The 26,575-nt window shown below is 32.0% G+C and overlaps 3 protein-coding genes across 3 annotated transcripts in view; 2 read left to right on the top strand and 1 right to left on the bottom strand.

Annotated features, from left to right (window-relative positions):
- Window positions 1-43: 43 nt before the first annotated feature.
- Window positions 44-26,575, top strand: part of LOC132735641 (sushi, von Willebrand factor type A, EGF and pentraxin domain-containing protein 1-like) — a 30,070-nt gene continuing 3,538 nt past the window's right edge. The window contains exons 1-6 of the mRNA XM_060722618.1: window positions 44-473; window positions 1,574-1,747; window positions 1,959-2,135; window positions 23,772-23,948; window positions 24,719-24,895; window positions 25,671-25,826. Coding sequence (XP_060578601.1) covers window positions 164-473; window positions 1,574-1,747; window positions 1,959-2,135; window positions 23,772-23,948; window positions 24,719-24,895; window positions 25,671-25,826 — 1,171 coding nt within the window. The 5' untranslated portion in view covers window positions 44-163. The remainder of the gene's footprint in view (window positions 474-1,573; window positions 1,748-1,958; window positions 2,136-23,771; window positions 23,949-24,718; window positions 24,896-25,670; window positions 25,827-26,575) is intronic.
- Window positions 4,731-14,353, bottom strand: LOC132735643 (uncharacterized). The gene is made up of 8 exons (XM_060722620.1): window positions 13,724-14,353; window positions 13,178-13,198; window positions 12,717-12,847; window positions 11,866-12,195; window positions 10,593-10,682; window positions 9,742-9,780; window positions 9,489-9,560; window positions 4,731-9,031 (listed from the first exon to the last, which is right to left on the bottom strand). The coding sequence occupies exons 1-8, from the start codon at window positions 14,226-14,228 to the stop codon at window positions 8,855-8,857; spliced, it is 1,365 nt and encodes a 454-aa protein (XP_060578603.1). The 5' UTR covers window positions 14,229-14,353; the 3' UTR covers window positions 4,731-8,854.
- Window positions 15,625-19,072, top strand: LOC132735642 (proprotein convertase subtilisin/kexin type 5-like). The gene is made up of 2 exons (XM_060722619.1): window positions 15,625-16,859; window positions 17,006-19,072. Exons 1-2 carry the CDS (start codon window positions 15,648-15,650, stop codon window positions 17,183-17,185), a joined length of 1,392 nt encoding a protein of 463 aa, XP_060578602.1. The 5' UTR covers window positions 15,625-15,647; the 3' UTR covers window positions 17,186-19,072.

A 26,575-nucleotide genomic window follows, 5' to 3' on the forward strand; every position in this document is an offset into this window, starting at 1 on the left:
AATATTGGAAAACCAAGTTAAAAATAACCCATTGCGAAATTTGTTGTCGCAACAATGGTAAACCCAGACAGAGCTCTTTAAAAGCTCCCGCAACTTAAGAATTTCATCAGTTAAGTTAGTAACTCAACAAATACACATATAACCATAAAACAAAATTGCAATCATGAAACAAGAGAGGGACACGACGCGTTTAGGATACGTTGGAAATATTCACCATCGGGGGAACACCGACGACGACGAAGAATTTAAAAGAACGTACGCGTCGGAGCTGACTTTGTCAGAGAAATATGGCAAGACGATACAGCAAACTTCAACAACTGAGAAAACAGTCAAAGTAACCGCTTCAAAGGTACAAGAAGGAGAAAAAACCTACTCATTTACCACTTCATTATGGGTAATTGGATTTGTCGCCACTTTAGCCGTCTTTACTGGCTCAAAAATTGGAAGAGAAAATATAAAGAGAGTGATAACAGGTATTTACTTTATCATCATATGAAATTTTCAAATTTTAAGATTTTTGAAAATACTTTATTTGAGATAATATACATGCTGAATAGGTCTTTTGTAGCGAGTTTAATTTTACTCATCTTCAATAACAGTTTATACCTGATAAATCGATAAATGCCAGCCATTTTCCTTCTCGCTACGCTAGGTTGCACACGAACAGTGTTTGTTGACATATCTTTTATACCATTAAAGCAGCGTGCATGTAGATTCATTGTTTTTTATAGCAAAATATTGAGAAAGTATTTAAAATGGTAAAAATTTAGTAAAGATTAATTAAGGGTTGACTTTTATTATCCTAGCTCTCTTAAAAATTACAGAACTTAAAATAATACAAAATAAAATGAATAAATAAAAAGCGAAACTAGCCCTTACTCTATTCAGTAAAGGGTAGGTGAAATGATAAGTTAATTGTTCGCATATTGCTTAAAACGTTCAAATTTAAAACTTAAAAACTTCAAATTATTTAAAGGAACGTTATTTCTTGTACATATCCTAAACTTTTTATAAACTTCTTTTAAAAATTGGTATATCTCCGAAACTGGAGGCTTTAATGATTAATATGACAATACCGTAGCTCAATAAAACTCATTCTAAACAAAAGTTTATCATAGTTATTTAACGTTTAATCGATCAATTGTATACATTAAATACAAAGGTAGAGTGCTTTTGTTTATAACTATCAAAACAGTGTAGCTATGTCTGTAATTCGATCGATTTGAATATTGATTGATTAGATTTATACAAATCAATTCTATTTATAGAACACATTGATCGCTCCTAACCATGTATGAAATGTTTACATCCCATAGCTTACTGTTGTACCGTCTTGACTCTTTATCATATCTACATGTATGTTGTTCAATTTCATTTAGGATGAAATCATTTTTAAATGATTAATTGAGAAATGGTCAAATTTTCATGAATATCGCAGAGAGAAAAAAGCAGCAATTGTCCATTCTCAATGTTTCATTTCAATCGGATCACTTGAGTTTTTCGCATTTACATACGGAAATTTCCGAAATTTTACGAGTAGGACTAAAGTTTTTGCATTCAATTTCTATGACAGATTGCCGGGAACCAGGATCTATACCTTATGGTTCTATCGTTGTAAATGAGGAAGAAGGAACAAAATATGGAGCAAAAGCAACTGTCGTCTGCTCACACGGATACTCGAGTTCAAATCCGGAAGCTGTATGCCAAGCGAACGGAAAATGGTCGTCTGTATATTGTCACGTGACTGGTAGGTATAGTCTTTCAATATTTCCAAAATTGTTAATTTATATTACTGCATTTTGATATTTAGATATTTTAAGACAGATAACATTGTCATTATCAAATATAAGACTTTTTTTGCCTTGTCAGCTACTCTTTGCTGTGTTACAAAGAAACGAATCTGCACATGTATTATATATTTCATAATTATACATAATAATCAATTATACATTTTTAAGATTGTGGAAACACTTTACCACAAATCGAAAACGGACAATCAACAATGAATAGTGAGCAAGATTCTACGTTTGGTGCAACAGCCACCGTTACTTGTGCCCCCGGATATCAGCGAAATAAACCTAAGATTTCATGTCAGGCTGACGGGATGTGGGAACAAGCGACATGCCAGCCAGTTGGTAAGTCTTCCATTGAACTTGAGTCTTATTTTTAATTCGATAAAGCCTGCTTACACCGGTGTGGAATGGAGACGACATGGGGTGAATGGCAGTTCGAAATTGCTCATGTCAACCATAACCATGTTTTATGAACTGGCACTTGCAAATATTTTCAGTTTAACCATGCCAGGACAAAGTTTCTATTTTGACATATTTCAGGCAAACTTTTGCATTAGACTTTTCTTAGATTATAGAAATAATAAAATTCATGTATGAAAACAAACAACTTATTGTAGGCAGTGTCAATCATAAAACAATTACCCATAATAAGAACTGATATAGAAATATATAGATATAATTTTATGTATATTTAACCATATTTCAGACATATTCATTATCTAAAGGATCGTTGCACCGAAATTGTGTCCGTAACGTTCATTGAAACTATTCAAGTTTTAAACATAATGTTTTCCTTTTAGTTAGATTCGATTATGTCATGACGTCATTGCGCTTATTCACATAATTATAAATTATAATACTTTTTCAATCTTTCTTCCCAATACGAGTTGATGTTGATGTTGTATTTCAGACTGCAGTAATCCAAAGATTGAACATGGTCATCTTGAGTGGGACAGCACATTGTTTTTGTCACAGGCTACTGTGAAATGTGACACTGGTTACGCACCGAGTCAACCACATGTCACATGTACAGCTTCCGGTACATGGCAGAATGCTGTATGCTACAGTAAGTCTTAATTTGATATGTCCATTAACACCGTGTATATCCAATAACGCTGGAATGTGAAAATAACGATTTGTGCAAAAAGTAACGCAGAATTGTGCAATAATAATAATTTACAGAAACTTACTTTAAGGATCTTACACCGGCTGCCAGTACAGACCGGAACATCTAGCTCGAGGGTAACTGAGTTTTCGCTGAAACCTGAGAGCTAGATATTCCGGTCTGTACCGGCAGCCGGTGTTTGATTTTTTCTTGCATATTACAAATAAATAATATTTCGAAAAGAAATTAAGAAAACTAATATTATCATTTAGCGTTCTTTCTCATAGTAACGTATGAATGTACAACTTCATTGCAACGGCACCATAATGCGATCCTAATGACGCAATTCATTAATAAAAGGCGTGTGGGAATGGCGCGACTTGTCTTTACATGGGGGTGTAAGACCGGTTTTTCTAGAACCGGTGTAAACAGTAGATAATTCCTGTCTGATATGCAAAAATCAGCAATGTTATACGATACCTTGTATTATAAAGTAGCAATCAACTGTTAAATAATTAAAACGACCACACACAACATGTTCGTCATGGTGACCGCCGTCGTCGTTAATGATAATGTAATTTTACATTTAAAATACTCATAATATAAGAATAATGGTCGAATCGAAAGACTGACTGTATCACAGACTAATGTTCATTACTAAATATTTTAAAATCTGAATCTGTTTTCAAACGTTGAATCAAAATTAAATAGATAGACTACATAATTTACTTTGTATTTCAACAAAATATTTTTCACGTGTTTATGTAATTGCTTCAATATTTATTGTATTATTTTTTGTCAATTTAAGACATTGATGATTGCTCCAACAATCCTTGTAAAAATGGAGGCCAATGTGAGGACAAAGTGGCAGACTATGTTTGCAAGTGCCAGCGATGGTATTCTGGCAAAAACTGCGAACTTGGTAGGTATTTTTTCTATAACAATGTCTGTTTTATCTTCTAACACACTTGAAACAAGAACGATATAATGGTTGCCTCTTTCATCATTTTTCTTTCATGCGCCTGTATTTTATCATAAGACTTTTTATAATCGTTGCGTATTTTTTTTAAATTCATTTCACACGTATACGTGTACATTCCATAATCATTTGTATTGTTCGAACATTTCTTTATTCAATAGTTTCATCACCGTCATTATCATCATCATTATTATCATCATTAATCGCGTCACATTTTTATCATCATTGTTATCATTTCTTTTATAGACACTAGATGTGCTAATCATCAGTGTAAAAATGGAGGAAAATGTGTTTCACAACCGAATGGCAGCTACAAGTGTGTGTGTCCTCCAGGTATAGATGGTATCTTTTGCGAGAGTCCACACAAACACTGAAAGTTTACATATATTGTATCTTCAAAATATTGAAACTTTATATATACTTAAGTTAAAAATCTGAAAAAGTGAGATTAAAAAGTTTAGATTATAAAGATAATAAAGATAAGAGCTCATATGTTGAAAAATGATACTGTTATTAAACAATAATAGTCAGATATTGAAAAATAGAGCATACATTAAAGAATAATGCTCAGATATTGAAAAAAAAACATTTCTGATATTAAATGGTTACATATGATATTGAACAAATTGCTGTACTCAGAGTTATTATGATGTGATAAGTCAGTGTGATGTTAATCAAATTATGTGTTTATAATGAAAAAAATGTTTAAATAAAAATAGGGCAATATTTGTTTATATTTCTTTTGGTCAGTTATTAGTCAAGTTTAGTTGTATTTCGAATTGCATTATTACAGTTGAGACCATTGTTATTGTGAATTGATTTGTCAATTTAAATTGTTCTTGTTTGTATGATATTGAATGTATCGGCATTAGAATTTGAAATGTACATGTTTTGTGCCATAAAAGGCAACGCTTGATTTCTTTTTTTATGTTTTTGTTTATGACTTAATTGACATAAGTTTTACTGAATTGACATAAGTTTTATTATGTCTGTCAATATTTTAAAGTGTTCAGCTTTGATATTTACCCCAATGATATTGATGCTATTTTATGCTATTGATACTATTATATTACATGGATGCTATTGTTGATATTTTATACTATTTGTACTGCTTCATGTTATTTTATGTTATTGATGCTATTTTATGTTATTGATACTATTTTTTGCTACTGATGCTATTTTTTTGCACCATATCTTAAAATACTTTATCAATATTTTTGTGTGGTTTGTTTTAAATCGTTTATCATTATCTAATTAATTGATCGTCTAGCACAAATTTTATGTTGTGTTGACGAATTATCGTTACTGAAATATTAAAATATTAAAAACTTGAAAAATGAAATGTTTTCTGTCTGTGTTATTTTTTATATAAAAAAGTCTTGAACTCGGTTAGCTATGAAAGAGTGTAAGTCTGAATCTTTAAGATCAATGGTCAAGTGTCGATTAATACAATGAAAAAAAAAAAACAAAAATGTTGAACGTTTAGGTTTGACTGAACATATGAATAGATAATTAATTTTTACGATCTCAACATGACAAAGCAATATTCCTCATGGAAGTAAAGTTTGCTTGATTTGAAAAGGACGAAATATTCAAAAGGTTTATGCAATATATGCATAATTACGCATAAGTAAGGCTATATGCCCGGAGATAAGATATATCTATTTAAACAAATAACTAGACACACAAAGATTTTAATCCGTAGAAATCTTTTATTATTAGGCCAAAATGTTTTCTATTTTTGTTATACATGAGAAATACGTCACTATCAACCCTAATTGAGGGTTGTAGCGACGAATTTATTCTTTAACGTCAATCAATTTACATAAAAAACATAATGATAGACATTGAATTATATGGATGAGAGCCTATTGTATGGGATTCACCATTAATTTTTACCAACTTTTTAAAACGTGATTAGCATAATGAGCTGTATAATTATAATTCTGCAAATCAAACCTCCACAGAATTGTATCTGAAATATCCCTGATTCTCAATTATTTCATTTTTTCCTAAATCTTAGTCAGAAAGAGCTATAATAATGATAACGGCAGGTAAATTATTGATCGTGTAAGTAAAAATAAATGTGATGGAATTAATCTGATTTAAATTGGCTCGTAAATGAAATGTATCAACGGTTTCGGATCCGACTGTTGCCAATATAGGTCGACCCTCCTGTGATATTTCAATCCGCCAATCAGTGGCCGCTTTCGCATTCTTGAATGACGATTGGTTTTCATTTTTAACCGTTTGAAAAAATGTATGCCATTTTCACAATTCAATCATATTATTGGTGAACAAAATGTCGGCGCCCAAGCTCTATTCTAGAAAAATAACATAAAATTAACGCTTAGATACGAGCACATGATGTTATATAAAAATATACTCGCAATATCTATTCAATTTGTTTTGTTTTTATCTGAAGCTAAATTACTGACAAGTCTAACTTCACGGTTGATAATGACTTTGAAACAACTTTAGCCTACCACATTATTTCTTGGGCAACCCTTAGTTTATCAATATTGTTTTTAACAAGTCTGTGTCTTGGTCGCCAGTGGTTAATTGGCGTATTCTTTCAATAAAATGTGCGTTCTAAACGCCGCCTGTTATACTCAACAACGATGCATTTTCTTTTACTTTGAAACGTGCTATAACCGACTGGACAATATATCATTTAAATAGAATATAGATTGGAATACATACATTGTTCATGTTAGTTTACTTGTCCGAAAGAAAGAGGAGATACAATATGCATTAACTTTTTATTAAGACGTTTTGATATAACAATATACGTTTTACTAAAAAAATATTGTCTAATCAGAAATAGCATGGCTATTACGATATACAATTGTATTGCAATTTGCTAACTTAACCTTCCATAAATATACTGTTTTCTGTCTTTTGCTACTTCTTATTTTGCTAATTACTGAGGCCGCGTCTACACCTATTCAAGTTTCTTACATGTCACATTTAGATAAGCTAATAAATGACCCTTTCAATATTTAATCAGGCACAATTTTTACTGAAATGTCTAATTAAGATGCCCAGGATTTATACCTTTACTTTTGCAATACTATCATGTTTCTGTAAAATATTTGAATAAAAACGCTGGAAAATGATGCAATTAAGTAAAACCATTGGAGTAAATGAAATTGAAATGTGTACATTCTTTTAAAATAACTGAAAATATGAGAAAATCTTTTTTGAGCTGATAGATTGATGCAAATTCTTTATTTGATGAAAGTTATTCACTAAATGAACAAGATCATTTAAAATCCATTTTGACTGCTTGAAAACTGATTTTTTAAATGTTTTTTGTGCACTTCTGTGTATCAGTGTATTGATATGTTCCTCTGACCAAGATATTTTATACATTTACTAAAATTTACAGATCATGAACACTGAATCAGTAACAAAAACGTAAGAAATTAATAATAAAAAAACACTATCACACCTTCGGGGCACATGTTTTGTGTCAAACCGGTGTTATCAGTGTCTTGACAGCCAAAAACTTGTAGAAAAATAAAATGTGTTCTAACTTTCTTGCAAGGAATTATCTTCTTGGATATCACATAATTTCTCTTTAAAACTCATTTAAGTAGGGTGTCTACACTATGCAATACAAGAGAATATGATACTTGCATTCAAGACTTGGATAGGTGTAGACGGGCCCTCACTTTCTTGCAAGGAATTATCTTCTTGGATGTCACATAATTTCTCTTTAAACTCATTTAAGTAGGGTGTCTACACTATGCAATACAAGAGAATATGATACTTGCATTCAAGACATGGATAGGTGTAGACGGGCCCTAAGACTAAAGTTACAGCCCCCCTGTCTCAGTCAAGATGTCGCGGTCCATAAATCAAGATAGCGGGGCTCATACATTCTGAAGGTGTACCACTTGCATCGTTGGTTAGCTTAAAATAGCTTAAATGAAAAATAAGAATGGGACAGAAAGTGAAACAGAGTAGTTGGCGATCAGATCTACATGTCAAATATATGACGATTTGAAATTAAGTGAATGGAATCATTTAAACTCTGCCAAGCATTTCTCGATGGATTTACTCATCCCATGGGATTTTCTGCCATGTAAATCCCATGGGATTATTTTCTATTATGAAACAGTAAATTTACCTGCATGTTTTTTGGTAAACTTTTAATATTTTTTTATTGTGTTGATCCTAATTTTGGATATTTAATGCTAATAATGTTTATTAGATTCATTTTAAGCAATTTGAAAAGTGTCCGATTGGTACAGTCTTCCAATTTTGGAAATTGTAGAGACAAGATTTTCCATCCTCCTTAAAAAGTTGCTAGCTCCTAACTTTGAAATGGATTACCATTTCAAATAGGTTATAACAAAGAATTCTTTGGTTTAATCTTCCGCTGCTTTATGTCTAAACCAATAAAAGAAAAACGGTTATTTTTTGCGAAAAATAAAAATTGATGATAATGCTATAAACATGATAAAAATGAAGTATGTAGAGGATGAATTTTATATTATCCTTGTATGTTCATATGCAACTTATGAAAAAATATTGTCTGACTTCGAGGAAACGACTTTGGATCCTTTGGGAAGGAATTAATAACTTGTTGGAACGAGATAAAAAAAGAGAAGTTCAGTTAAAAATGAAAAGAAATCGTCAGCTATGTCGAGGAAATGACTTTATAACTAATAGGAGAACTAGTTTATTCTTTGACTAAGGCACAATATTGCATAAATATACTTTGCATGAGGAGAGAAATAATCAAGTCAAAAAGAAAAAAAAAAAACATGTACTGCTCTGGTCTATATGTGTTAGTTATTTACTAAATCAGTTTGCAATTTTTGTATGAAAGTGATAAAATAATTTAAAATTTGTCTTTCAAAATTGAAACCAAATGAAATCAAGTAGCATTATTTATGTATAATAATGCCATAAGCCCGCCACACGTCATGCTATTGAATTCACTTGATTGAACGACACAAGTCACACTTAATCATCATCATCATCATCATCATCATCATCCTTTTTTAAAATCTCATTCTCAAGTAAAGAACAAAGACATGAAGCCCCGTTTATCATTGTGTGGCGGCCGTCACCTTTGGTCGGAATAGTCAGCTTGATAAAGTCCTTTTGTAAATATGCTTCAACCAGACGCTCCGTATATTCCTGTAAAATAGATAAATAAGCATGAATTTATGACGTATTTATTTTATTTGCAATATTTAATTTTATTTGCAATATTTAAGAAATAAGCGCAACAGATATATAGAAGAATATAGCTTTCAAATAAATCTAAGTATTTGTAAATGATGTCAGCTGATGGTTTTTGGTATCTTGTCTATGAACAAAAAAAAAACTATTGGGAACTGAATACATCTTAACCCGGTGCTAGGGTGTGCTTTAACACTATCTGTCACTCAAAAAAGTGAGTCTACGATTTTTTTTTCAACTGTTTACTTTTTGTCCTTATTGCTCTCCCTCGAATGATGGCTATTTTCAAGAGTTTCTTTTACGCAAGATCTAGAATGATTTAAATAAAATTAGCATAATGAATAATCATACTAGTCATGCTATTTTTGAAACTACAAGAAAATACAAATAACAAGGAACACATAAAACTTACAACGTCCGTCTCTCCTGGACACATGTATTTCGTCAGAGATTTTAGAAGCTGACATCGTCGCACAAAAACGTCCTGGAAAATGTAAACATGGACACAATTAAGCAGTAGGTTTTCCTATGTATAATTTGAAAGTCGCTTTAATGACATTAAAGCAATACCATATTTATAATATTTGAAGCACACGATGGACAACTTGCATTTAAATTGGTTGACGAATAGAAAAAAAAAATGAAAAGAAATATGTATACTCAACCTGGCATGGCTTTCGGTCAAAACGGACAATGTTCAAATGCTGCAAGTGGTAGACTGTTAAGATAATAATAATGAGGTTAATGTTTCATTGTATTGAGGGAGCAATGCAAACTAAATCAAGACGATTGGCTATCTTTGCATAAAAACTTTGCAAGCAGAGGACATATCATGATTGTTGTGAGGACTAATTGAGGGCTAATGTTGCTTTGTTTTAATGCATCAATATCTGCAGAATCACGAGTACGCATTTTAAAGCCCGATCCCACAGGGCAATAGATGTTTAGAGTCAGAGGGTTTTTACTGATGTAAATGCTCATAAAGATGCATAAGCACTATTCTTGCATAAATCATACGTCCGAATTGGGTTTTCTCGTTTCGTCATTTGTATTTGTATAAATTTTTGCTTGACTCAGGGCGCAAATTTAAAACAGCTTAATAGAATGATCGCCCGGTAGTTTCATTTTCAAAGCATAACGTAATCAAATGACGTCGTACAAGCAGGTGCTAAGCATCGAACAAGCAATGGGTTCTTTGAATGCAGCCATCGCAGATGGGAGAATTATCAAAAGGGTTAAAGTGTCTACTTCTCAAAGAATAAAAGGCCCGAGTCCTTCAATTGACTCCGGTGCGTTTCATGTTAGCTTTAACAGTTCAATTTTTGTCAAAACAAATATTATTTCACCAAATTAAACACACAAATTCATGGAATAGAGTCTGGATAAGTGTATACTAGTACTTGTTACAAAGTGACAGTCTGGGACAATATTTATTTTTATTTCCTTTTTTTTCTAATAACTGACTTTGATATTCCAGTGTCAAAATCATCAAATTATGACTCTAATAAAAGGATACATCGTCTTGAAAGAGTACAAAATATTTGTCGTCTCTCATTGTCTCTCTATTAATTCTGTTCCAAAGTTTCTCGTTCAGCTCTTCTTTTGCCTGTAACATAAATTATCGTTTTCATAAATGTCATAAACAGTAGACCTTTCATCAACGTCGATATTTGTCAACATATATATAATCAAAGCACAGAATTTGTTTGGGTCTCGGAATATCAGAAAGGTAATGATTGTGAGATTATAAACTAATTTGTTTTTGTGTAGTGCCAGCAATGCTGTTTCCATTGTTATAACTGTAGTAAATTGGCTATAAGGCTAATTGCAACACTTATTTTCAATTCAATGTTTATTTGGCTAAAATAATTAAAAAAAACAACAAAAACAACAAGATGATTTCCTTTAACTAGGATTTGAACCGCAGACCTCTTGCTTCCTAAACGAGCGTGTAACCCTGGACCACGGGCAAGTTATAAGAAAACAAACCACAGTATTCTAAATTACTGTTTGTAATCCTTATTAATTTTGAATGAAATTGATTATCGATTGTCGACTGCCTGAAGTCGTCCCTGTCCTAGAGTCAATATCCTTACTTTATTTTGTCCGAAAGTCTAAATAACAAATGTTTATTTAGGCGTTCAAATAATCCGAAGCTTTACGGTAATAGCCGGGCAATTTTCATTGATTTAAAAGATATTCATCCGCTTAACAATATTATTTGAATATATTTCCGGTTATTTGCGGAAATGTTAAAGAATCATACAATATTAGAAATTTTCAACTTATCGGGAACTATATTTTCTTCCCTGAGAAGGTTTGAAAATTAATGCACCTGTCATTTGACAATCTTTACGCAGTGATCTCCCCTTAATTTGTCGGCGTTAGTGTACTTATAAAGGGAAAATACCGCTTCGAGGAGTTCATGACGGACTACTTACGGATTTTGCAAATAAGCATATCAGGGTCTGAAATTTCGCTACCATTATTTGTTTTGTCTGACGACCCAAACAAATAAAAATCAAATATGCTGAAAACACAAATTGAGACATTTATTTTTCATTTTATTTCATATATTTATATGTTCAAGATATGTCCAAAGTTGAAACTTCAATCTTAAGGTTGCTTTCTTTTTCATTTACAGCTCTTATTTTATAACAAACTAAAATGTGTGTTAAGCATCAACAAAATTACTGAAAATGTTATGCTTTAAACTGCAGTCCGTAATACCATTTTATGTTTGATAAATACACAGTAATTTCATGTTGATCATCTACAAACATATTTACCTTTTCTTCATATGAATGTGTAAATCCTTTCCATTTCTCGAAACGGAACAATTTGCCACAACCATCAATTGCAATTAAACAAAGCCAAAAGATTATATTTACAAAAATGCCTCTTGCTATAAAACCGTTGGTATTTAACCATCCAGAATTATCCATTTCTCTACCAAAACTGAAGGAAACGTAGGTAAATTCCAAACCAACAGTTATTAGACTCAGAATAAAGAATACAAGTGTTGTATATCTGGTAAGATGTATTAGTATGTGTTTGTATTTAACAGGGAACGAGTTGCTGACAATGGCTTCCATTTCATCAAACCTCGCATCTGAGACCTACAAAAAGGTTTATCAAATTACACTTTTTCACAAATATCTTTTTGACGAAATATACAACACGTCTAAGTTTTTTAGTGTAAAATGATGTTGTGTTAACAAACATTGACAATAGTACAAATATTTTGTCATTTCATTTATAAATATCTGAAAAAGTGATCCCTCGGAAGCATTTAAAACAGCATAATGACATGGAAATTGCAGATTCGTTTTGATTGAGTCTCTACATGAGGAATTTAAATTTATTCATAATTCATTGAAATCAGTTTCTTTCAACTACTAGTTTATTAATCTGGATATTTAGAATCCTAGTATGAAATGTCTAAGACCATTCGTCCATCTTAAATTTAAGAGATTCACAAGAAGCAAATAAGATCTGGAAAAAAGATGTTCTTTGCTTAAGTAACAATGAAATTGAATTAAATGAGTTGCCAAAAGGTTTGCCATTTGTTGCTATATGACACAAAAACAATAAGAGCAAACGATCACGACCCGTAAATGATTTATCAAAATCAACTTACAACAAAGCCATTTCTCCTGAGAGACATTCTTTCTTTTTTGTCAATCAGTAATTTGAATCTTGATACTGTAGTCCATTTGCACCCTTCTTTATATTGTGTCATTGACATGCGTCGAGTTAAGCCATTTGTATCTATTATATAATGTAATAACGAGTATTCTCACGTTGATTTAAACCATTACAGATTTAAAGTATAAATAGTAAAATTAAAAACGCTACTGCCGAGCTTGATTTTATAATTTTATTTTATACTTATATTTCTGAAAAACAAAAGCCATTTGTATCTATAATATAATGTAAAATAAAGAGTATTCTTCACTTTAATTTAAACCATGTCAGATTTAAAGTAGTAATACAGAATTAAAAACGTTACTAGCTTGAATTATTATTATATATTCTGATAACAATGGTAATATTTATGAAAAACAATTAAATATATCATACACTAAGAAAACTACTTACTGTTGTGTTCCACGTGCCAAACTGTTTAAGATAAAAAAAAGTTTCAGCACCAAGTTATTGTAATATTTCTTAAGTTGAATCTTATTATAGCATACTTCATACTTTAATGTCTGTGTGAACAGGCTTATTTCCTTCTAAACATTTTCTATACCCTATTTCGTATACTGGAATTTATATGGTTTATATGACACATTCTGGTGAAAGAATTTTAAATACTCAGAGGCATGTTAATGTATACATACATATTATTAACATCTATGAAGTAGATTCATAACAATGTGTAGTTTTTAACATGGTATTGCAAAACGAATACAAAAGCTAGTGCAACAGAGTTTGTAATAACATAATTATAGAGTTTGTAATAGAATCTTAAAGCAATTATTGTGTTTTGCTATGCTTTAACACATAACAATATATATTAAGTGTATGACTATACATGCTTTCTACACTATCGGACTAAATATAAAATAATATAAATATAGTAATGTTCTTGTACTTTCTTTCATTATAAAACATTAGAATCTTGTGGAAAAAATGAAATCTTACCGTCTTGTAAAAATGCATTTAGGATTAGTTTATGAACTTCTATCGTTTCTATGTTTTGAGCATCAATGTATGTTGTTGTTTTCAGATTATCAGGAATATCGCATGGCTCGATCTTGATAGGTATGATTGTGTAGTCATCTGTTATTCTTGTATGAACCGCTTGGTGAATTTCATGCTGACAGAAGCTACTGTTAACTGATTCTTCCGAAAGAATAATGATGATGCCCATGCTCCGTTTTATAGCAGAATTGATGTTATGGAAAACATTTTGACCAGGTTGAAAGTCACGCTCATGATAACAGCATTTTAATCCCTCGCCTTCCAAATTTTCAACAATTACTCGAACATCGGCTGAATTGTAGTCAGTATAGCAAACAAACAGATGATAGTCTTTTGTATTAGGTAAGTCTGGAATGTTATGGTTTCTTGAAAATGTATCCGAATCACTTTCCGTCAGTAAACACATTGATTCCATATCACCGGGTTCACTCATTCTCGAAAACATTCTAAAGTTTTTGTTTTTTTTATTTTCGACAAAATGTCTTTATATTGACGTCGACTCAGGTTTGAATAAAAGTCGTAGTTTGTTAAATATATTTCCAATTTTATCGATTACAAAGGAATTGTAATCAATATTAAAAAAATCGTACGCGTTCCTTTGTTGATTATGTATTTGAATTACACGGTTGAATAAAATGACAGATCCCTAAAGAATAAACCGATATCTTGTACAATTGTATTGTGCTTTACACATATTTTGGATTACGTTTTACTGATCATAAATAGATACAAGAAATATGGAGACGTATAAAATCAAACGTTTTACCGGTTTAATACAGTATGTTGCAGCAATCACCTTTCTTTTGTGCGGGGTAAGCCGGTCAAATTTTATTATTGTGTTACTTTTTAATTTGAAATGAAAAGCGGTATCATTTCGTGTTTTGTTTTAAATTACTGAATACATACTAACTAAAGTGTTATCGTTATATTTGCAGATTGAATGTCAATTTCCCTGTACATCACCCGGTATTTGTCCAAGACATAAACCATACTGCACAACAAGTGGGTGTGTTTTCGAATGTCCAAACTCAGCGTATATTAATGGAACGGAATGTGTTGCTGAGTGCGGAAATAATCTTGTTTTTAATAAAACATGTGTGGATCATTGCCCTACAAATATGATGTTAAGAGAGACATCAAAGCTTCTTGGAAGAGAAATCTACATTACCAAACTATGCGTGACTATGTGTGATCACCATGAATATATTTATAATGGCACATGCGTTAAAGCATGTCCGGTGACGCATAAATACATTCACGGGAATAATTGTACAACGTCCTGTCCACAAATGACGACATTTATAAAGAATATAACAGTTTATGGCATTTCCTTTTATAAATGTGTTAAGGAGTGTGAATATCTAATTGAGGATGGTTACTGCACCGATGACTGTGTTCCAAACAAATATGTCTTTAATTCGAGTTGCATAAGCCAGTGTCCAACTTCACATCCATTTATATATAATCAGCATTGTGAGCAAACGTGTCCTTATTCGACAGTTACGTCTGGAAATAACACTTGCTTGTTTAGATGTCCCTTAGATGTTCCTTATATTTTCAATAACAGTTGTGTTGATATTTGTCCAGACGATAGCGCATATATTGTGACAGAAGATGGAAGATTGCATTGCATCCAAGAATGTCCACTAATGACGTATCATTACAATTCAACATGTGTTGAAAAGTGCCCAAATGGAACGTTTATTGAAGACAGAACATGTAATAACAAATGCCCAAACGATCGTCCGTACATATGCACCTTTTCAAAACAAAAATTACTTGTATTTGACAGTAAATTTTTTAAATATTTTCCCAACCGATAGTTGGGTTTCCCAAATCCCCAAAAAATACGTATTCTCTCGGTATGACTTGCTTGTCCACTTGCCCTTCTGGTTATAAATATTTAAATGCGACATGTGTTCAAGGATGTCCTCATGACTTTCCATTCTCTTACGATTACACTGCAAAGGCAAAGTATGGTTTGAATAATATCTTTACAAGGATCAAAATAGAGCCAACATGTACAAGAAGTTGTCCTGATAACCTTTATCAAGTGAACCATACTTGCCAGCCATTTTGTCCTGATGGGCTTTACACTGTTGACAAAACATGTGAGGCGGCTTGTCCAAAATTGAAAGAGTTTAAACGTCACAGGAGTATTTCATTTGAGAAATATGACGTTGTAAGCGATACTTGGAATTATTCTTGGAAAAGAGAAACTAAACAAGCAGAAATTGTTGAATGTGTGACTGCATGCAGTCACAATGAGTCGATTTTTAACTCCACATGCATTGAAACATGCCCAATATATACAATGTCCGTAAATAAATCATGTCTTTCAGAATGCCCAGAATACTTCCTATTTATCATTCAGCGTACAAAAGGCGTGAAATGTTCAGCTTCTCAAAAGTGTGAAGGTGTGTATCGATACTCGGAGTGCCTACGTGAATGTCCACCAGGTTCTTATCAATTTAACTCCACATGTGTAGATGCTTGTCCAGATTCTACATTTACAGTTGGCAATTCGTGTGCGGCTAGTTGTCCTGAATATCAACGATTTCTTCTCAAAAGTGAAAGAACAGTTACTCAGTGGAGACAAGGATGGGACAAAAAATGGTCAAAAATAAGCCGAAGATTAAATGCAGGTTATTTGTGTTTAGAATTTTGTCCGTCTGATAAAAAGGTCCATAATTTGACTTGTATGGACCATTGTCCGAAGAAGTCATTTGTGAATGGTAATGAATGCGTATATGAGTGTCCACCAGAAAGTCCTTTGGAATACACAGATAATGAAACATGGGCATGTATTCGTTCTTGTGATGATGAGTATAAAACTTTCTATTATAATGGATCGTGTCATTATTCGTGCACAGCTCCTCTCATTGAATATGATGGTTTTTGTCTTGAGAAATGTCCACCTGGATTTTTATGGTTTAATGAGTGCACCAGGAGAATTGATGTTGTAATCATATCTGCACTCATTCTTGGAATCAGCATCATCATACTGGCTTTTGGGAGAAATGTTGTTAAAGAATATGGTATTGTTCTATGCGAGAGTATGAGTTATTATCTAACGGTAAGTCGTATTAGAAGTATATACTACACTTTCATTTTCCTTTTGATCACAAAATTCAGACATACATAAAATGGCTATATTGTTTCAATTGAACTATTATTAACAATTATCATAGTATTTTATATTAATTTCATATATAATTTCAGTGTAAAACCAAAGATAAGTACACAATAAAGGACCGTTATGGTAAAAGTAGAAATGACTGTCAAATGCCGGAAACAATTGAGATACAGAGATGTGATGGTATTGAAATGGACCAAATAACAAACTCGAACTCAAACCTTATTGACTTTGAACAGCCGTTACATGAAGAAACAAATGTTTAGTGAGATTCAATGAACTGAATTGATTAATCTTTTATCGGTTATGAGCACCAAGTATTCGACGAAACAGTTTCCTTAGAAAGGGTACACATAGTTTCCATTAGAGACTTAAAGTGAAGTAAGGAACAATGAATTCAAACGTCATCGCTCTTAAACTTACTCATGTTTAAGTTCATGTTGTACGATAGTGTCATTTTACAGTTTGAGAAGATAAATGTGAAAGAAAACGGTATAAGAGTATGATATATGTAACACTGATTTAAATTATGTTATATAAGTGTTGTAAATGCATTGTTCAAGCTCTGTGGTAGGAAATCACATATCTACCGATGTTGATGAGATACTTGTTGTTGAATATTCAATATTTCGTAACAACCGACATACAATGATAATACTGGCCTAATATAAAGAAAAATGTTTGCAAACAAATTTGCATCCGATTTATAAAAAAATGTAAATGCAGCAATACGTATACTAATTAAATATATTAAATTAAGAGCACCTTTTTATACAAATATATATTAAGTTAAATTATTGTTATTCGGTTGTCAAAATTTAGACATATCACATCTTCATTTTCATACACAAGTCTCGTTTTATTTTCAAATGAATTTGCATTTAAATGCTTTGCAATTAATATGAAAGAAAGTTTGGCTGTGGGCAAAGAGGTTAGACAACAGTTCAATTTTGATATTTCATATATTTCATACTCTGTGTGATGCATTGTTTTTGTTTGATAGAAAAAAAAACAACAACACATATCTCAACCATGAATTTGCCCGATACCCTTCCGTTCATTGCTGATTCCAAATAATCATATCATGGACATAAAGTGAACTGACAGTGTCTCTAATGTAAGGGAGGTAATAAAAAGGAAATTATTTTATTAACATAGCATTTTGATTTTTTTGCCTTGTGTAAAGTTATCTGAAGATTTATCTCTAACCATTTACAAATAATGTATTGAAAGGCAAATTAGCCTTAACCTATAATTAAGTAACTCTTCGTAGTCATTGTGTTACAAGAGCTTAGATTTTTGAAAGTCGCAATATCGATCTTTAAAATTGTAACATAAATCAATCGTGAATTTTAGGTTATCATTTTTCCTACCCCGAAAATTTCTTCGCAGCTTAAGGATAATGAATATAAAACATATTTGAGGAATAGGTTTTTTTCTCTTCTCTCTCAGACATATATTTTAATGAAAATACAAAGGAATTAAAATTATAACAGCAACGTTTATAACATATTTGTATATAAAAATATATATTACATGTACATGTATTTTTAAAATATCACATTATTTCATACATGTATATGTAAATACATGTAAGTATGTAACGATTAAGTTAGACCAACAATTGTTCTGTTCTGGCTTGTTTTCATTTAAAGATTATATTTATTCATTATACAAATTTATATTCTGGCCGACTTTGCGGTGCTCCTGTTTTTAATTTCTGATACAAATATGGTATTGTTTTTTAGAAGAACATATACATATATTCATATGACTTGATTATACATGCATAAGATTTAATATCATAATCGAGCGAAGTATACAGAAATGTTAAATTAAAATTCTTAAAATATGTAATAACACATCTATCTATATCGATAGGTTGATAAACTTATTATATGATTTAGATACTCGCATGTTGATGATATTTTAAGGTCTTACGAGGCCGGTAACAGTCCATGTCAGATTTGACATGTTTGATCAACCTCAGTAAAAATAAAATTGTAAATAATCAGCTATTAATCTTTGTCATGCATTATAAAACCTCAATAAAAATTTCAAAACTCACAACTTCATGATTGTACAATATCTATTAGTTTCAATACCACTAACAAATATCGCATTTGTGGACGTCATATCACGAAGGTTTAGAACTGAACAAAAAATTATATTTTTTGATACATTTTGAAGTATGTTCTCACCCATTGCAGTAAAATTGTTTTATTATATTCATAATGACTGAAATTAAGAGAAACAATTGTGCTGTCAGTGTGAGAAAGAGTTTAGATATAAAAAAAATATTAAAATATATTTTAATATATTCAAAGTATGTCACAACGGTAAGTGTTTATCTAATTGTTATAAATATAACATTTGCTTTCTAACACGTCTATTTTTTACTTATTCTATTATTATATTTTACGAAACATGACTTCCGAGTCATTGTCCGATACAAATTAAAAAATTAAATATTTATCAATGTTATGAAATTTAAAAAAAAAATATTTTTTAATAATTAAACACACTATTTATCCACTCTTGTTACATACTCGTATAGTTAAAAGAAAGGCATAACTAGATAACAAAATTAAAAAAAAAACTGGTTTGTTGAGGATTCGATCTTGCAGCTATAGGTGATTTAAATACCATACTTACCATTATATATTTAAAAAACATCTTTTATGTCATAGTGGCTAATTTCTTTTCTTAAACACAAGTTATCATTTCGGTAAATAAACACCACTTTTGCGTTTCTGTTAATTTAATCTCAATCAGAAACTAATCTGCTTACACGTGAACATTATCTAACAATCAACGTTCAGCTTCTTCATAACAAAGAAATTTTCAGAACGTCTTATCGCTAGACATTTTCCTGTTATTTGACATTTTTTTCTTCCACCACATTCCTTTCCACCTTCTCTTTATGAAATAGATGTTTCGTTTGGCTATTAGTTTGAACTTTTTTATTGTTTTCTATGTGGTACTTTTATTTTGTATTTTATTTTGTTATTGTAATGGCGGCATTTTTCAGCCAGATATATGGATATCATTTTGCTTTCACTTCATAAACTGAAGTTGTTTTTATTGATCTCCCCATACAAATACACAGTCATTCTGCTTATGGGCCAACAGATGCACACTTAAGGCCGAATCTATGAATGACAGTATCGATAACTATACATTCTGACTGTTAAAAATACGGAAATTAACGGGAAAAAAACCTTTTAATATTGTTAAACAGTAATCCCTTTAAAAGTCGTCATTAGTATTGAAATAAATGATTCTTTTTCACTTCAAACACTCTTTTTTAATATGTGTTAAATAGAATATTGTAGAATGTGTAGAATATATATAGTTTCCTCTTAGAACTGGTACCCGTTTACGTTGCAACTATGAATAAGTGCCCGATTCTGATCTCTTTTCAACATAGATGTAATATTATGATATTGTACTACTGTATTCGTAACAAAGATCAAAGTATGTCGCGATGGGCCCTTTCTGTTTTGATTTTTATCACTATTTTATATGGGTACTTTTAAATAATGGACTGCCAAATTGATATGAGGTGTACGTGGCCGAGTGGATAAGGACGTTGACTTTAAACGACTTGCCCCTCACCGCTGTGGGTTCTAATCCCATCAGTGTCAGACTTGGATTCTTTAATGTGAGGAAGCTATCCAGCTAGCTTATATACAGAGCGTCACTGGTTCTCATAGTGTACCCAATCCTCAACCGGTAAAGCTGGAAAGTCGCCGTAATAATGACCGTAACACTGTTGGCGCGACGTTAAACACAACCGAAATAATAGCCAGTGATAAGAATGTGACATTCTACAGTACTGGTAATTAAGCATCCGTTCCAAAGGTTGACGGCTTTTAGAAAATATAGACATTTCCTCACATCAATAATTTGCAAAAGACTTCAGGGAGATCACTGCTATGAGATTGATTACTTTGCCCAAGTATATAAGTATATAAGATTAACGAACCAAATCGGGGTATTTCCATTGGAAATAACATACAAATTGTTACGCGAACCTGTTGGTACCGACATAGTTGTACCCTCTGAACGACCAATGAAAAGATACGTTAAAGATCTGTCATAAAGCCATGATGTAAATTTTAAATTGAAATATATTTAAATACTTCCACCTAAGAAGTTCTATGTATACTTCCAGAAATTAAGAAGGAATCATGTATTTAAATGATACGTTTTTGCATGGCCTTTTTCATATAGGTTTTAGCACATGCATTGTTGCTTAAAGTGACTATAGCTGAATATTCTATTTATTTTTGCTAAATTGTCAAAAGTATTGTAAAATGAAGGATTGAAAGTATCTAAAATGACTTTCCCGAGAAAAAACTAGAAAAATATGAAAACAAACGAAATTTTACCGTTAATGGTTTATGAACATAGGTTCAACCGTTGTATGACAAACACATCAGCCAGTTAGTTAACACACATACTTGGATAGGAGTGTCGCGTTTATCCGTTTTAACTAATTTCAATGAACGGTAATAACCGACTGAATTGACAAGACTCATTGTACATTCTTTTGCCAAAAAATATCTAAAATTTTCAAGTCAGAAAAAGACATGCCAATAAAGAAACTCGTAATAATAAATAGGAAACGATTCAATTTGTTTGATTTGACAAATTATTGAATTTTGAGGGGTTGGTGGGGAAAAAGGTTGGAACACATATCTGCGATATAAAGTTAGAATTACTTCCGTTCCGCTGTAATCCCTTAAGCTGTTTATATATAAAATAAATTAGAGTTTGCTACTTAATTAATTGTGCGCTGTATACATACATTTATTATTTAATTGCTTTGTCAGCGGGTATTGAAATATTGGAAAACCAGGTTCAAAATTCATTGTTGACGCAACGACGGTAAACCCAGACAGAGCTCGTATAAATAAGACCCCGCAACTCAGAGTTTCATCAGAAAAGTTATGAACTAAACAAATACACATATAAACATATAGCTAAATTACAAATAAGGGTGAGAATCATGAAACAAGAGAGGGACATGAAGCGTTTAGGATACGTTGGAAATATTCACCATCGGGGGAACACCGACGACGAAGAAGAATTTAACAGAACGTACGCGTCGGAGCTGACTTTGTCGGAGAAATATGGCAAGACAAAACAGCAGACTTCAACAACCAACAAAACAGTCAAAGTAACCGCTTCAAAGGTACAAGAAGGAGGAAAAACCTACTCTTTTACCACTTCATTATGGGTAATTTGATTTGTCGCCACTTTAGCCGTCTTTACTGGCTCAAAAATTGGAAGAGAAAATATAAAGAGAGTGATAACAGGTATTTACTTTATCATCATATGAAATCTTAAATTTTAAGATTTTTGAAAATACTTTATTTGAGATAATATACATGCTGAATAGGTCTTTTGTAGCGAGTCCTCAATAACAGTTTATACCTGATAAAACGATAAATGTCAGCCATTTTTCTCCTCGCTAGGCTAGGTTGTACACGAACAGTTGACATACCTATTATACCATTAAAGTAGCATGCGTATAGATTCATTTAAATTATTAAAATATTGATAGTGTTCTAAATTGGAAAAAATTTAGTCAAGATTAATCATGGTTTGACTTTTATTATTTTAGATCCAGTAAAATTTACAGACCTTAAAATAACACAAAATAAAATGAATAAATAAAAAGCGAAACTAGCCCTTACTCTATTTAGTGAAGGGGTAGGTGAAATTATCAGTTAATTCTTCGCATATTGCTTAAAACGTTCAAATTTAAAACTTAAAAACTTCAAATTATTTAAAGGAACATTATTTCTTGTACATATCCTTAACTTTTTTTAACTTCTTTTGGGATTGAGAATTTGTATATCTCCGCAGCTGGAGGTGTACCACTTTAATGATTAATATGACAATACCGTAGCTCAAAAACAACAGTTTATCATAGTTATTTAACGTTTAACCGATCAATTGTATACATTAAATACAAAGGTAGAGTGCTTTTGTTTATAACTATCAAACAGTGTGTAGCTAAATCTGTAATTCGATCAATTTGAATATTGATTGATTAAATTTATACAAATCAATTATATTTATAGAACACGTTGGTCTCCCTTGACCATGTATGAAATGTATACATCCCATAGCTTACTGTTGTACCGTCTTGTCTATATCAAATTTACATGTATGTTGTTCAAGTTGATTAAGGATGAAATCATTTTCAAATTTTAAATGATTAATTGAGAAATGGTCAAATGTTCATGAATATCGCCTATAACACTCACGAGAGGGGTTGGCAGTACTCAGAAATAGATAGATAGAGAAAATAAGCAGCAATTGTCCATTCTCAATGTGTCATTTCAATCGGACCACTTCGGTTATTGAGTTTCATATTTACATACGGAAATTCCCGAAATTTTACGAGTAGAACTAATGTTTTTGCATTCAAATTTCTATGACAGATTGCCGGGAACCAGGATCTATACCTTATGGTTCTATCGTTGTAAATGAGGAAGAAGGAACAAAATATGGAGCAAAAGCTACTCTCGTTTGCTCACACGGGTACACGAGTTCAAATCCGGAAGCTGTATGTCAAGCGAACGGAAAATGGTCGTCTGTGTATTGTCACGTGACTGGTATGTATAGTCTTTTTCAATATTTCCAAAATTGTTAATTTATATTACTGCATTTTGATATTTAAATATTTTAAACATATAACATTATCATTATTTGATATAAGCCTTGAATTTTCTTTTTGCCTTGTCAGCTACTCTTTGCTATGTGACAAAGAAACAAATCTGCACATGTATAATATATTTCATAATTATACATAATTATAAATTATATATTTTAAAGATTGTGGAAACACTTTACCATTAATTGAAAAGGGACAATCAACAATGAATAGTGAGCAAGATTCTACGTTTGGTGCAACAGCCACCGTTACTTGTGCTCCAGGATATCAGCGAAATAAACCTAAGATTTCATGTCAGGCTAACGGGATGTGGGAACAGGCGACATGCCAGCCAGTTGGTAAGTCTTTCCATTGAACCTTTTTTTTAAATCGATAAAGCCCGCTTACACCGGTGCGGGATGGGGACGACATGGGGTGAATGGCAGTTCGAAATTACTCATGTCAACCATAACCATGTTTAATGGACTGGCACTTGCAAATATTTTAGGTTTTACCATGCCAGGACAAATTTTCTATTTTAACAAACTTTGGCGTTAGACTTGTCTTAATTTTAGAAACAATAATTTGCATGTATAAAAACAAACTATTTTAAGTGATTGTTTTGCGGCAGTGTCAATCATAAATAAACAATTACCCATATAGAAATATATAGAATCTAGATATGATTTTATTTTTATTTAGACCATGTTTAAGATATATCCATTTATCTTAAGGACAATTGCAACGAAACGGTGACGTCATGGCGATGCAAATCGATTAAGTAATGACGTCATAGCGATGCCTATCAATTAAGTTATGACCTCATGGCGATGCGAATCAATAAAGTCATGAGCTCATGGCGATGCTTAGCGATTTAATCATGACGCCATGACGATGCTTATCGATAAAGCCATGACGTGGTGGCTATGCTTATCGATTAAGTTATGACGTCACATAATTCACATAATTATCAATTAGAATACTTTGTAAATTTTTCTTTTAAACCTAAACCAACATTATCACACAAATATAAAGGCCTTATTTTTCATTGTCTGCTACTTTTCGCTGTGTTACAAAGAACCGAATCTGTACACAAATTATATATTTCATATACATATATATTTTAAAGATTGTGGAAACACTTTACCACCAATTGAAAAGGGACAATCAACAATGAATAGTGAGCAAGATTCTACGTTTGGTGCAACAGCCACCGTTACTTGTGCTCCAGGATATCAGCGAAATAAACCTAAGATTTCATGTCAGGCTAACGGGATGTGGGAACAGGCGACATGCCAGCCAGTTGGTAAGTCTTCAAGTGAACTTGAGTCTTACTTTTAATTCGCTAAAGCCTGTTTACACCGGTGGGGAATGGAGACGACATGGGGTGAATGGCAGTTCGAAATTGCTCATGTCAACCAAAACAATGTTTAATGGAGTGGCATTTGCAAATATTTTCAGTTTTACCATGCCAGGACAAAGTTTCTATTTCAAAAACCTTTGGCGTTAGACTTGTTTTAATTATAGAAATAATAAACTGCATGTATGAAAACAAATTATTTTAAGTGATTGTTTTGTGGCAGTGTCAATCATAAATAAACAATTACCCATATAGAAATATATAGAATCTAGATATAATTTTTTAATATTTTGACCAGACATTTTCATTTTTCTAAAGAACAATTCAACGAAACTGTGTCCCAAACTTTCATTGAAGCTATTCAAGTTGTAATAAATAATGTTTTGCTTTACAATTAGATTCGATTGAGTCATGACGATGCTTATCGATTAATATCATGACGTAATGGCGATGCTAATCGATTAAGTAATGACGTCATGACGATGCTGATCAATTAAGTTATGACGTCATGGCGATGCGGATTAATTAAGTCATGAGGTCATGGCGATGCTTATCGATTCAATCATGACGCCATGACGATGCTAATCGATAAAGTCATGACGTGATGGCTATGCTTATTGATTAAGTCATGACGTCATTACACTTATTCACATAATTATTAATTATAATACTTTTTCAATCTTTCTTCCCATTACGAATTGATGTTGATGTTGTATTTCAGACTGCAGTAATCCAAAGATTGAACATGGTCATCTTGAGTGGGACAGCACATTGTTTTTGTCACAGGCTACTGTGAAATGTGACACTGGTTACGCACCAAGTCAACCACATGTCACATGTACAGCTTCCGGTACATGGCAGAATGTTGTATGCTACAGTAAGTCTTAATTTGATATGTCCATTAACACCGTGTATATCCAGTAACGTTGGAATGTGAAAATAACGCACGATTTGTGCAAAAAGTAACGCAGAATTGTGCAAGAATAATAATTTACCGAAACTTACTTTAAGGATCTTACACCGGCTGCCAGTACAGACCGGAACATCTAGCTCGAGGTTAACTGTTTATGGCGGCGGTATCAAGGCTTTGTCGAGTTTCAACAGAGCTAGATATTCCGGTCTGTGACGACAGACGGTACTTAATTTTTTTTTCTTGCAAATTACAAATAAATAATATTTGGAAAAGAAATTACGAAAACTAATATTTTCATATAGCACTTTTTCTTATCTAGTAACGTATGAATTTACAACTTGATTCGCAACGGCATAATAATGTGTTCCTAATGACGCAATTCATTCATAAAAGGCGTGCTGGAATGGCGTGATTTGTCTTACATGGGGGTGTAAGACCGGTTTTTATTTGTTTGGGTCGTCAGACCAAACAAATAATGGTAGCGAAATTTCAGAGTCAAATGCTGTTAATTGCCAATGCCTAAAGTAGTCCACTTTTTTGAAGCGGTTACTTCCCTTTATATGTACACTAACGCCGAAAAATTCAGGGGAGATCAATGCGTAAAGCAAAGTAGTTACCGAATGGTCGAAGATTTCTAATATTTTTTCATTTTTATAGACATACATGCTTACAATAAGCTCCATAATTATTTACATCTGTGATAAACAACAGGT

This window comes from Ruditapes philippinarum, unplaced genomic scaffold (assembly GCF_026571515.1).
Source record: "Ruditapes philippinarum isolate M1 unplaced genomic scaffold, ASM2657151v2 ctg5157_1_1_1_1, whole genome shotgun sequence".
NCBI classification, from domain to species: domain Eukaryota; kingdom Metazoa; phylum Mollusca; class Bivalvia; order Venerida; family Veneridae; genus Ruditapes; species Ruditapes philippinarum.